The sequence below is a fragment of the Etheostoma spectabile genome, chromosome 19, assembly GCF_008692095.1.
Source record: "Etheostoma spectabile isolate EspeVRDwgs_2016 chromosome 19, UIUC_Espe_1.0, whole genome shotgun sequence".
In the NCBI taxonomy this organism is placed as follows: Eukaryota; Metazoa; Chordata; class Actinopteri; order Perciformes; family Percidae; genus Etheostoma; species Etheostoma spectabile.
The window spans coordinates 17,143,899-17,158,056 of NC_045751.1; the positions used below are offsets into that span (position 1 = coordinate 17,143,899).

General features: G+C 41.5%; 2 protein-coding genes across 2 annotated transcripts in view; one reads left to right on the forward strand and one right to left on the reverse strand.

The window, feature by feature from the left end:
• Nucleotides 1-3,812, reverse strand: part of tm4sf21b (transmembrane 4 L six family member 21b) — a 7,986-nt gene extending 4,174 nt beyond the window's left edge. The window contains exon 1 of the mRNA XM_032544498.1: nucleotides 3,450-3,812. Within this exon, the coding sequence (XP_032400389.1) occupies nucleotides 3,450-3,629 (180 nt within the window). The 5' untranslated portion in view covers nucleotides 3,630-3,812. The remainder of the gene's footprint in view (nucleotides 1-3,449) is intronic.
• A 2,156-nt stretch (nucleotides 3,813-5,968) lies between these two features.
• mblac1 (metallo-beta-lactamase domain containing 1) lies at nucleotides 5,969-12,886 on the forward strand. Its single transcript, XM_032544496.1, has 3 exons — nucleotides 5,969-5,979; nucleotides 10,150-10,614; nucleotides 11,350-12,886. The coding sequence occupies exons 2-3, from the start codon at nucleotides 10,192-10,194 to the stop codon at nucleotides 11,587-11,589; spliced, it is 663 nt and encodes a 220-aa protein (XP_032400387.1). The 5' UTR covers nucleotides 5,969-5,979; nucleotides 10,150-10,191; the 3' UTR covers nucleotides 11,590-12,886.
• Nucleotides 12,887-14,158: the final 1,272 nt, after the last annotated feature.

The window sequence follows — 14,158 nt, forward strand, 5'->3', positions numbered from 1 at the left end:
TGCGTGCAGAGGGAATTTGAAAGACAACCTTTTATCCCGCCCCTCGGGTTGAGCCCTGCCATTGGTGAGTTCCCAGACCCAACATCTTGATGGGGGTCTGGCTTGTCGGGCTAGGTCAAACTACCATCAGTAACTGGGAAGAGGAAGGCCGTCAAGCTCAATGGGTAAAGGTCCGAAAATGAAGTGGGAGCAATGTTTTCTGACCATGCAGTAAGGTAGAACAGAACTGAACTGAATGTAAAGTTAATAAGATGACTGGATAGGACTGGACTACAGTGAACTTGACTGATTTTAAAGAGCTATACTCCAGCAATTTAGCATGCATTTCCATAAAGTCGGGGCACCGGCCAATGATAGATTCAAATGAAGAATAGGCAAAATTGCTTTTGATCTAAGTACTATGTTTCATGCTCCAAAAAGAGTGGATCCTACAATTCCCATAATGCTACATGTCTTTCAAACTCCTTGTCTTAGTTTGTAATGGTAAATTTACGAGTTCCCAGTTGGGCAATTTGAACTGAAACCTAGGCTACATTTTTCTTGCTACGTTTTAATTTAAAAATGATTATCTTTTGCAATATTTACACCTTGCATTCCCCCTGCTCTGGCGTTTCCCCTCTCTCATTCCCCCTGCTCTGGCATTTCCCCCTCTCATTCACACTGCTCTGGCGTTTCCCCTCTCATTCACACTGCTCTGGCGTTTCTTCCTCTCATTACCCCTGCTTGGCGTTACCCCCTCTCATTCCCCCTGATCTGGCATTTCCCCTGTCATTCACACTGCTCTGGCGTTTCTTCCTCTCATTCCCCCTGCTCTGGCATTTCCCCCTCTCATTCACACTGCTCTGGCGTTTCCCCATCTCATTCCCCCTGCTCTCACGTTTCGTAGCCCTTAAACCGGATTTGAAAGCACTTCTGACTTGGTTTGAAATCTGCGGGGTTGTGTTGCAGTTTCAACGGCCGCAAACGGAGGCAACACCGACCCTGATGCCAACTTTTCGTTGCTAGATTGGGTCATGACGTCTTGTTCTCTGAGACTAAACTACTAACGTTACCATGGCAACTACGTCATGAATCATCAGTCTGAATTTTTTTTTTAATATGCGCATTCACCATGTCCAAGCTGAAACAACTCCAATGACATCATTATCAGCATCATCAGGGTTGTTGTACAGGACATTATACTCAACATTAACTGTTTCTAAGACGCGTCTAAAGATGCACTTTTATTCTCTGGCTTAAATCTTTTATTGTGTTTTACTGGTTTTCTTTTCCTTTATTTTATGTACATGCTGTTTGTGTGTGTGTATAAATATACGTGTATGTGTGTGTGTATCTATGTATATACAGTATATATATAGTGTGTGTATATATATATATATATATGTACATAATTATATTTTTCTGTTCATCTGATTTCAAGGGTTTCAATTTGTCTCCACTTGTTTCTACTTGAATCGTGTTGTATATCCACTATATCTATGAATATATGTGTGTTTTTATGCTTGTGTACATATGTTTTCATCTTTGTTAAGCACTTTGGTGTTTGCTTTTAAAGGGGAATATGCACTTGGTTAGTCAAAGTAATTTGACCACGTTGCCTCGGAAATTTAGGTTACGCTATACATGCATTACCTGCACGGTTAGGCGATTTCATTACAGAATTCCTAACGGAGATCTGCTCCCACTCAAAACGCACATTTCTCCATCCCGCTTCCACCTTCTCCCGTTGATTTCTATGCTCTATTCTGTCCCTATCACATTACCAACAGTGAAATTGTCACCCTCTAGTAACCGCCACGATGAGTTAAGTGCCCCTTCAATTCAGTTGAGCCTACAAAAATGACACTTATCACATCCCATCTCTTACCAAGGTTTTGCTGTGTGGAGGGTATAAAGGTGGAGCTATGGAGGAGATAAGCCTGGTGATCAGCCTCTTTATGACCCAGGCTTTATGAGTGTGCATGTTGTTTCAATGGGAGCCATAAAAGGAAGTTGTTTGTGGTCTACATTATCTTTTTTGTTAGTTAACAGCACAACCCTTCTTATAAAGGAGAGAATAGAAAATAACACAATACACAACCAAGATTGTTAAGTACTTTTCCCGCATTAGCACATATTGGTCTTCTTTTGGGACTGGGGTTTTATAAAATGAATTGGATTAATGATAAGAACACTCTGGGCCTTATCTTCTGTCTAACAGTGCAGCGCAAAGCCCAACGCAAGTGTCTCGCCTATTTTAAGACCAACGCACTTGTTAATTTTCCGTCCAGTGGCCACGTCATGTCATGTCATGGGGCGTGCTGGTCTTTTCTTTTTTCTTTTCTTTATGATCTTTCTTTAATCTGAACCAAATAGTTTTAGTTACCTTAACTTGACCAAACCTTAACCGTAGAAAAACTACTTACATACTATATACTGTACATTAAAATCATAATTACATTTCCAGAGGTGGAAAAAGCCCAAATATATTCTACTTAAGTAAAGGTACTATTACTTTAATGAACTTTTACTTCAGCATAAGTACAATTACCAGTATAAAATTCATCCACGTAAAAGTACAATGTAGCTCATTTAAAATGTACTGAGAGTAAAGGTTACTTAGTTACTTTGGGGGAGGGGGGTATTCAAACTCATTATTCTTATTTAATTAAAAATCGCAGTCTTGTGCGAAGGGCACAAAGCCAAAAAACAAAGAAAGAAAAAACAATGCCAAAATTAGTTTTTTTTATTAAGTAACAGATGTGATAGCAAAGTACAATACTTCAAACAACACATACTTAAAGGAGAAATCTGGCGCAAAATGAACCTAGGGGTTAATAACACATGGGTACCGAGTCGACTGTTCTCTGAGAAATGTTTCCATGCTAATCGAATGTGACCAGTTTTAGCGCAAACCATTAATTAGCTTGTAACGCTAGTCGTCGGTGCACCGGTAAAGTAAAACGAAATCGCTATTTCTATACCACCACATAACATGATGAGGGTCCCGACATGTAAACCGAAGCTTTGAGAACTTTGTAAGTGTACAGACAGTTTCTTAAAAAGATAGTTTATAAAGACAATACCATTCACATTTACAGGGAGGCGCCATCTTGGGAAAACCGTTAAGATCAGTCGAACAATGAACACCGTGCAACCAGTAATCAGTAACATAGCTCAAGAATGGCAATTAGCGTGAAAACATATACCAGAGAACGATTAACGCTTGTTAACCCCTGGGTTCATTTTTGCGTCGTATTTCTCCTTTAAGTAAAAGTAAAATTACAGATCTTCAAAACTAAGCTACCTTAATTTAAAAAGTACACACAAAAATTACTCAATTACAGTAACGTGAGTCATTGTAATTAGTAACTTTCCACCCCTGGTCATTTCTATAATGGTAAGATGAACTTTTTATTTTGGAAGACTTAAGGCATTACTACCTCTGAATGTAATCTCAGTCTACTCACCATGACGCCTCCTCCTATAAAGCCCCCCATGTATTTGACCTCCTCTGTGAGTTGGCCCTCTGCGGCTGCATACTGTGTGTCAAAGTCAGGGAAGAAGAGAATGATGTTGCAGATCATGGACACTAGAGCCAGGACGTAGAGCGGAATGGCGATAAACTTAGAGCAGGCTCCCGTGCACATGGTGGCGGCAGGTTGAGGTTGTTCAAAAAGGTAAAAATGTCAAAAAACCCAACTGCTCCTCCAGTCTATATATTCAGACTCTCCTTGACGAAAGCTTTTCCTCTGTCACTTGGAAAAATGTGAGGATTGCTTGCTATCACACTTCAAGTGCAGCCTCATGCATCAGATGTCCCAGAAAGTACAAGGAAGAACTGTTGAAATATATATTAGAGGTTTTGGTGGGTGGAGGGTATAAAGGTGGAGCTATAGAGGAGATAGGTCTGATGATCACCCTCTTTATGACCCACACTTTATGCCGTGGGTGTGCACGTTGTTTCCATGCGAGCCATAAAAGGCAGTGGTCTACATTATCTGTTTGTGAGTCAACAGCACAACCTTTCTTATTAAGCAGAGAATAGAAAACAACGCAATACACAACCAACAATGTTAAGTACTTTTCCCGCATTAGCACATATTGGTCATTTTTTGGGACTGGGGTTATATAATATTATTTGGATCAATGATAAGAACACCCTGGGCCCTGCATCTTGCACCCGGCGCAGCGCAAGTTCGTCGCAAGTGTCTCTGCTATATTAAGACCAACGCAGTTGTCAATTTCCTGTCCAGTGGCCACGTCGTTTAGACAGCAACAGCACCTTGGCCCATCTGTGCGCCCGTGGGCGTGTTGGTCTTACAGGGAGGCGTGTTCAAGTACATTTTTTGCATATTGCTATCTTGAGGCAGCAGGAAGTGAGCACGCCATTGACCAACAAAAACCTGGGCAGCATTTCATCGTTATTTTAACAGCATCTTAGCAAAATGCGCCTAGGCTCGGGCACAGCGTGCACACTATGCTTGTTACACACAGGGACACGCAGCAGCACACAAACATGCAAAAGATTAGAAATACAAATATGATGGTTCAAATCCTCCGTCATAACAGCAATGCGCCAAGTTACAAACAGGCCTGGCTTTTAAAGGGAGTGCGAGATGACACTCTGATTGGTTTATTGCCCAAAACACACCTATGAATTAATGTAGACATTAAGTGCAATCCTTTTGAACCATGCCACCGTTGCACAGACCCTTTTTTGCGCTGTCAAACTAGCAAAAGTGGACTTGGACACGCCTTAAACGCACCTGCGCCAAGCGCATCACGCTGTGCGCTTACATCGTTAAAATAGGGCCCTGTAGGTGTGTTGAGACTGAACGCGAGGCAACTTTTAAAGGCAGTTCAATGTTACATATGGTTCATGGAAAGATGTGAGCACAAACCATAGACTGTAAAAATAGTGGGCGTAGCATTGGTGACGTCAGCCACTGGTTTGTGGACTGCCGTCATTTTATCGGTATTTTGGAGCCTGAAGTGACCATATTTGGACAAAAGGGTGGAGCTGGGGAGGAATTCAACTCTTCTTATAGTATGTGTCCATACACGCGTTGTTTTCACGGACGGAATCGCCTCGCTTCCCAGCATCGCATGCTAGCGGGCTCGCCCCAGTTTCTCCTCACGAACCACTGCGATGGCTGCAGCTGACAAACTCGTCACGTGGGGCTAGCTACTCCTGAATTTCAAAACCGGCCATAATGGTGGCTCGTTACGATCTCGTATTTGACAAAAAATAGAAAGATAGTAACATTATAAGCAAGAAATTGGCCATGCAGTTGCTGGAGGAGTCAAAAGTTCTTCTTTTCCTTGACCCAACTGTCCCGTTGTTATCCCACACCCCGTTCTTCTTTTCCTTGACCCAACTGTCCCGTTGTTATCCCACACCCCGTTCTTCTTTTCCTTAACCCAACTGTCCCGTTGTTATCCCACACCCCGTTCTTCTTTTCGTTGACCCAACTGTTTGCAGACATGCTGTCATCACAGCTCTTGACTCAGCTGTAGATCCAGGCCTCTCTGCCAGAGGATTCTCCTTTAACCTTAACATAAATTCTCTTTTATCAAACACTGATAGTTTACAAGTGTGTAAGCGTGTGCGTGTGTGTGCGTGTGTGTTTGTGATTTGATTACCTTGTCAGTAAATGAGGGCCCTAGTCAAATGTGTAACTGTAGGGAGTATAAAAAATAGACTTTAACCATTTAAGCATTTATGTCACATCTACATCAGTCAGATTCACTGTGTTCACTCAGAAGGAATCACTTCACACGGGGAGGCACTTTTAATGACATTTTGAACATATTTAGATGCTAAAAACGTGTTTACAACTTGCCCTGTTCAAGCCTGCTAACGCTAGCAGGAGGATAACTCGGTTTAGGTAGCACCGATTGGTTCGGTTTTTCTCTCTACCGACAGCACTCCAAATTTCCAAACAACAGAGCTACGTGTTTGAGTAGACCGGAATTATCCTTTAAAGTTATGGTAAGGTGCTTTCAACGGTCGCAGCGCTGCCTGGAAGTAGACGTTGGGGGCTCAAAAAAGCATTGAGCAATTGGAACACCGATTACCATTTCTCCCTATTCACAACCACCTGTTATCATGTGACATCACCGTGACAACTGCACAAGCTCCACTGATCTGAAAGGGTTTTTCATTACACAAAATTTACAAGGCCATGAATGAAACTTTTCCCACTGTAAACGTGTAAATTAATAATCATAAATGTTAATAATCAACAGACTCTGGAGTGTAGACCTTCAACTCACCATTGGTCATTAACTTATTGAAGGTCTAATGGTCATTACTAAAAAAATATATACATCATGGATTAAGATGAATAATCTTATTTTTACGTCATAAACATTACAAGCCATCTTTTTCTTGGAACTATCCTGCAGCTACCAATTATGTACAGAAGATTTATAATCTATGTAACAGAGAGGTACAGCTACAGAGTTCCTTTCTGTGATATCATATCTGTGATATCTTCTATGTTTGTGTCTATAACAAGCTCCTTTTACAGAAGAACATCAGACGCAGTGTTTCCCCAAACGACGTTTATGAGGTTTTATTGTTGTTTTATGGTGCTATATGGTGATGTTGAATAAGTAGATCCTGTTTGTGCCTGGTACTACCACTCTGATGGTATTCTGACACACATTAAACACACCCACACACGACGATTGACGTCATAATTTGCATGTAAGGGGAAAAACAGAAGGGTTTGGGGGGGGGGGGGTTAGATAAGAGTACTGTAAATTCAGAGTACAACAAAGAGACAACCCCCTCTGTCTCTTTCAGTTCCTGTCTTCAGCTGCCCTCTCAATTAATGGCCAAAAAAGGCCCAAAATCATCTTTAGAAAATGTCCTAAAAGACTTTAATGGCGCTTGATTGGCGATGGAAAGTGTAACCTACGAGAAAGCACTCTTGTCCTGAAAGATTCAGACCACTGATCAGTTCAAAAGTACAGCGTGTGTGTGTGTGTGTGTGTGTGTGTGTGTGCGTGTGCGTACGCGCGTGTGTGTGTGTGTGTGTGTGTGTGTGTGTGTGTGTGCGTGTGTGTGTGTGTGTCTAATGGAACATACTCAAGGTTTTATCCTAAGTACAAATTGTCTTTACTTTGTGTAACTGCCGCAGGGTTAGTGTTAGGGTTAGATTACACCAAACTTTATTGATTTATAGGTATGATTTTATCATGGTGCGTGTAGACAGATGCTGCGTACTGTCTACCTGTCTTATATTGTATTCTACCTGTCTTAAACATAACTTTTTTTAGTTCATCTGTTGGTTGTCAAAGTGGTTTGTCTGTGAAGGACATGAATTATTACCACATTACACTTCGCACTTTATTGATTTCATTATTTTTCTTTGTTCCTTTTCCTTGTATTTTTGTTGTATTTATTCAGTTCTTATTTCAAATATTTCTTTCTCGCATATTTATGGCTCTTGCACTTTCCCATGTTCCTTTTTATTGGGCTCCTTCTGTCTAAGACAGGCTCCAGAATGTCCAAAACTCTGATCTAGGCGTCCTTACCCCACCAAGACCTGGCAGCACACCCCCCCCCCCCCCCCCCCCCCCCCCCCCCCCCCCACCCTCATCACCTTCACTGCTCCCAATTAAGTCCTGCATCAAAATCCTGTTTCTCACCTACCAATCGCTCCATGCCCTGGCCCCAACAGTACCTCTCTGACCTCTTCCATCCATACACCCCACCCCGAAACCTGCGGTCCTCAGACGCTGGCCTGCTCTCCATTCCCTACACCAGACTCTGTACCTTTGGAGCCAGAGCCTTTATGTGTTGCAGCCCCATCCCTCTGGAACCCCTGCTGTTATCTGAAATGCTAAACAAAAACCCCACCTGTTCGTCACAGCCTACAACCTCCCTGAGAGTAGCCACTGTACTTCTGTAGTCTCCTTGGGTTTCATGAAAGGCGCTATATGTAAATTAAAATTATTATGCTCTTTGGTGATAAATAAAGCTGAATCTGTATCTGTATCAATACAGACACAAATTAATTTATTAATTTTTTGGGGAAACAATTGACAATTATTTTGTACATTTAGCAGACATATTAAAACAGCAATTCTGTTTTATTTATAGTATCAAATCATAACAAGAGTTCTCTCAATACACTCTACAGATTGTGTAAGTCTAAACCACACTCTATAATTTACAAAGGCCCAACAATGACAGTAATTCCCAGTAATAATGTAAGTTTTGGTGCTATTTATTGACGCGGGCTGACTCACTATATTTCTGGGTCAGTCTCCTGTGCGAAGCGCCATTTTCTTTTGAACTAGTCAAATGAGCACTTTGTGCTCTCATGTACTGTTTTTTTTCTTTCTTTTTACTGTCCGTTTTGTCTGTTTTGTGTGTTGCATGTTGTGTGTTGGTCTACAAAGTTTTAAGGATGTCCCGCCTCTTAGACTGTAAACCTAGTTTACCTACGGGTACCAATGAAGGAACCTGAACCTGAACCTGACCACGGCAAACTGTTCAACGTCCCCATTTTATTTCTAGGCTTTAAACAGCAACGTGGCTTTCTTACGTTAATCATTACGGAGTTATCTGTTCAGTGTTATCTTGACTTGACACGACAGTCGGTTACGTTGGCTAACTCCCAGGCTGTACCTGTCTTATCATGTTGGTAGCTGAGGTTACCAGCAGCGCCAACTGTCCAGAGGCGTACTCAGTTCGGATCAATCAGGAACGGACAGATAAAACCGATTGTCACTGCCCATTCCTGCATTATACCTGGCATAAAGTGAAAACACACAGTGAGAGGGTCGAAGTTTAAGATGGAACATGGAAAACCCTGAGAAGTCGGGTCATTTTCTCATGGACTTCTATGAAAGAGATTTATTTTTGCAGCTACAATCTGTACAGTCAGCACATTACTATTCTGGACGAATGAAACTAGAACACACTTCCAATAAATAACGTGAAGCCTAACCGGGTCTGCATCTGGTGTTGAGTCAACACTCTTTTCAGCAAATCAGGACAGGACGTTGTTTCCATATAAATATGTAGGGTTTTTTACTTGTTACTTTTTTTAATATGAATTTATGTTGACCACTGTTCATTTCGAGATGCAAAATTATGAAATTCCTTCATGAAAAGAGTCTTTGTGTGCGGACATTTTATGGCATAATTAGACAGGGACAGTGCAGATGTGACAGGAAGTAAGGGGAGACTAGGAGGGAAAGTGGGTGGGTGTCTTCAGAATCAGAATCAGAATCAGAAATACTTTATTGATCCCCGAAGGGAAACTCTGTGTTGTACAATATTATAAATAGAGTAGAAATACAAGAAATAAAGAAATATAAGGAATTGGATACGTACGGTATTTACATAAAGGAATGTTATTATACATTATTTACATAATTCACATAATTAAGGATTTTCAGTGACAAGCAGAAGATACGTCATCCCAGATCCTGACTCTGCTATAGATCCAGGCTTCTCTGCCAGAGGATTTTGGTTTTGTCAAACACTGATAGTTTTGTAGAAATACAAGTGTGTGTGTGTGTCTTTTATTTAACACCAACAACTTCACTTTGTTTTATTTATATTTATCATTACTGTAGGCTACACCACCTTTATGTTGTTATCTCTGTCTGCTCTGTGCATGGATGTCATATATAGCCTATTGCTCTTCTTAAGACGTCTTCCTTTTTTCCCCTTATTTTAGTTAGTAGTTTTTCCTGACCTATTTTTGCCTATACGGACAGAGGGTGCACTATGCTATACAGGCTGTAAAGCCCTTTTGGGCAAATTTGTGATTTTGGGATATATACATATCATATATTTAACTTTGACATAAAAGGGTTGTTTTCTGCTGTTCAGAGTCAAAGAAGAAACATCTAAAGTTATCTTAATCAAAAAACAGAAGAACTAGTGATGTTATACAGACTCCGGTCCAGCAGGTGGCGATATTGCCCCTGTTACGATGGTTTGCTCTAAACAGTTGCTATTCCTCGGATCTTGTCAATGCCTAGGATGGCGAAAGAATGTCCCGCCCCACTCTGTATCTGATTGGCTAGTAGCGTTGGTGGGCTTGGGCATAACACCAGTGTAAGCCAATCAGAGGAAGTAGGGTGGGACATTTCCGTGTCCTTTTCCATCCTAGGAAACGCAAATTCGAATGTGTAAAGGTGGAAGCAGACGGAAGTTGATGGCTTGTCCATGCTAACGTGATGGGGACCGACAGTAAAGTAGTCTCCGGTCAATTTCAAAGAGTCTCTCTGTCAGAGTCACAGTTAGACTTCCCTGGACAGCCGTACTCCGTGTCCGTACTCAAAGCCGGGTACTGTCTCCCTCAACCTGGCGGCACGTTCAGAGCGGACGGGACCGTCACACTCTTAACCGGAACCAGGACTATTCTGGTGGACACCGGTGGGCCGTGGGACCGGGACTTTCTCCTAGCGACACTGAAAGAGAGGGGTTTGGACCCGGGGGACATTGACGTGGTCGTGGGGACTCACGGACATTCAGACCACGTAGGAAACCTGAGTCTGTTCCCAGCAGCGATGATGATAGTCGGGTATGATATCAGCGAAGGGGACACATACCGTCCCAACAAGCTAGCAGAGGGACATGCCTACTGTATTGACGAGCATGTGAGTATCAATGGGGATTTAAAGGGGAAGGGACTCCGTCTAAAGCATGGGCTCCAGTTAGCTAAACAGCTCTAATTAATCACAACATTCACTTCCTGTTGTCTAAAAAAAGAACTTTCTGTGACAAAGAAGTCCTCAGAACAGTAAAAGACATTTATAACGCAGTGCTATTATTCTGTGTGGTGAAAAAAAGTCTAATTAGTAAAGTATGTCAGACAGTCTGTGTACTGGTCCTGAGAAAAACTAGATTGAGTTAGATTTCAAAATAAAAGATTATTTTTTTGTATAATCTTTTATTTTGAAAACTGACAAAATCTAGTTTGGATGAAATTTTCTGAAACTAACACGTATTTCTGAACTCAGGACTTGGACTGGGACTAAATCTAAAAATAGTTAACAAAAATAACACTACATAGAGGAAAATCTGAATCAGATTTATTGACCAATTATGTGGACATATATTTTGGATTTTTGGCTCCAGTTTTTCATTGCTCTCAATGTACTGAAATAGACCTACAGCTAAAACTAGGAAAATATATTATACAAAACAACCTGGCATTTGTAGACGGAGAGACAATGGTGCAAAAGATGCTTGAATAATTATATAGGATGTTTCACAGTGAAAAGAGATTTAAAAGGAAAGAAAAAAGGAGTGTAACTGTGACGGAGCTGAGCAGCCTTGTGCGTTCTGCTGCTCTTCCCTCAGGCATTGACAGCATCACGTCTCTCCCACAGGTATCTGTAGTTCCCACTCCCGGACACACGGGACAAGACGTCAGCGTCCGGGTGACGGGAACCTCGGCGGGCACGGTGCTTGTTGCTGGGGACTTATTTGAGTGCTGCGCAGACGAGGACAGCTGGCGGGACCTGAGTATGAACACTGCAGTGCATGAGGTCAGTCGCTGTGAGGCACTGCGCACCGCTGATGTCATCATCCCGGGACACGGACTCCCTTTCCGAGTCCTCAGGAACTGATGACCCAACACAACCATAGCGCCTGTTCATTTCACCGTCAACTCCAGACAGAGCTGTGTAGCTCCGGTAACGCAAGACTTAAGAAGTAACAAAAGGAGGTCACACAAGTTTTGACGTTATTTTGAGCCTGCCGTGGTTCTAGGAGCAGGCAGCATGCAGGAACAAAAACACAGACACACTACTAACCGAATATGATAAAAACATCCCAAACACTACGATTCACTCTTAGTGTTTTCTGTGACACAAGAAATATATTGAATTTTCTCACTGCTATTTGATTGTGGACCACTTCCAAATGCGTTTTTTTGAGATCCGATCTCAATGCAAGGTGGTTCGGGCATCTGGTAAGGATGCCTCCTGGGCGCCTCCCTAGGGAGGTGGTCCAGGCACGTCCAGCTGGGAGGAGGCCTCGGGGAAGACCCAGGACTAGGTGGAGAGATTATATCTCCAACCTGGCCTGGGAACGCCTCGGGATCCCCCAGTCGGAGCTGGTTGATGTGGCTCGGGAAAGGGATGTTTGGGGTCCCCTACTGGAGCTGCTGCCCCCGCGACCCGACACCGGATAAGCGGATGAAGATGGATGGATGGATGGATCTCAATGCGTCCTGAAAGAGTTGTCACCTGTACGTAGAGCTGCCCACTTGTGATCTGATCACACAAGACGGATGGTAATGGCAGGTGAAAACGGAAAACGGCAGACAGTTTGACCTGTCATAGCAGCAAAAACACCGGTGAAACTAAATGTGTTAACAACGGCTTAGTTCCAGGTTACCCAGTTAGCCATGACAGTAAGAAGAGCAGCTCCACAGTTACACTCCTGCTAAAGCTGGGCAATATATCGATATTATATCGATATCGTAATATGAGACTAGATATTTTCTTAGATTTGGGATATTGTAATATGGTAAGTGTTGTCTTTTCCTGGTTTTAAAAGCTGCATTAGAGTTAAGTGCTGGACTTTTCTGAACTTAACAGACTGTTCTATCTGTTCTGATATTTGCCTTTAGCCACTTAGTCATTAAATTAACATGGCTGATGATATTTTATAAAAAATCTCATTTGTATAAATAACATTTTGTTAAAGCACCAATTGTCAACGATATATTGTTGCAACATTGACATTGAGGTATTTGGTCAAGAATATTGTAATATGTGACTTTCTGCATATTGCCCTGCCCTAACTCCTGCTTATTTGACATTTTAGGCAAAAACAAGTGTAAACTGTAAAATAAATTGTATCTGATAAACTACAGACAATCTGAATTACAACACTGAATAAAATATATTTTACGATGAATTGAACTACTGTGCTCTACTGTAGTTCCACAGCATCAGACAACACTGCAGACACAATCTGGGAGCCATATTTTAAACAAAAGCATCACCTCCTCACCGAAATTCATGGTTTCTCATTTCCAAATGAATTGAAAGGCATTTTGGTTCATGGACTAAAACTTATGGGCTGCAACTAATGATTATTTTCATTGTTGATAAACCTGTCAATAATTTTCCGTGATTAATTGTTTGGTCTCCTTAAATGTCAGAAAATGTTGAAAAATGTGGATCAGTTTTTCCCAAAAGCCCAAGTTGACGTCATCAAATGTCTTGTTTTGTTCATAACTCAAAGCTATTCAGTTTACCGTCAGAGGAGACAAGAAACTAGAACATATTCACATTTTAAAAGCTGGAATCAGATTTTTTTTTTTTTTACATTTTTCATAAAAAATGGCCCAAACCAATAAATCCATTATCGAAATAATAACAATAAAATAATTTTTTTTTAATTAAAATGAATTTAATAGTTGACAATGAATTGATCAATTGACTTTGCAGCTCTACTAAAAACCAAACCGGTCAATCCCAGTTCAGTAATGTGATTTACATGATGTTTACAATCTTCACATGTGTATGCACATGTGTATTATGGGTGGGGGGGGGGATCTATCTGTTCGCCTTAGTACTGCAACATTTTCAGTGTTAAGTGTAATGATCTTTTATGAAATAATTTGCACATGAGAATTTAACTTTTTGGTGCTAGGTTAATAACATCAATTTTCAGTCCACTAGATGGTATCATTGAGGTGGTTTTCTGTTGAGGTTAGCAGGGTTGATCAGTGTGCAGGAGGAAGTTAGTAAAATAAAGATAGTGAGGGGAAAGGAAATAAGTGTTTAAATAAAAAAAAAAGGTAATAAAATGCAAATATATTGCATAATATCGCAGTATGTTTAGAATCTCAATAATGTATCATGGCCTCTGGTGGTTCCCACCCCTAATGTGTATATGTATATATTCACTTCTTCATATACACACTTATATACTAACTACTACCCCACCAGAGCACTGCGCTCCCAGAATGCAGGGTTACTTGTGGTTCCTGGAGTCTACAAAAGTAGAATGGGAGCCAGAGCGTTCAGCTATCAGGCTCCTCTCCTGTGGAACCAGGTTCCAGTTTGGGTTCAGGAGGCAGACACCCTCTCCACATTTAAGAGTAGGCTTAAGACTTTCCTCTTTGACAAAGCTTATAGTTAGGGCTGGCTCCGGAAAGTCCTGAACCATCCCTTAGTTACG

What these genes read in the sequence shown, in the direction of transcription:
- mblac1 (XM_032544496.1), top strand. Translation starts at nt 10,192, where the DNA reads ATGGGGACCGACAGTAAAGTAGTCTCCGGTCAATTTCAAAGAGTCTCT. An exon ending in CCTACTGTATTGACGAGCAT is followed by an intron (nt 10,615 to 11,349) that starts GTGAGTATCAAT and finishes TCTCTCCCACAG; the next exon opens with GTATCTGTAGTTCCCACTCC.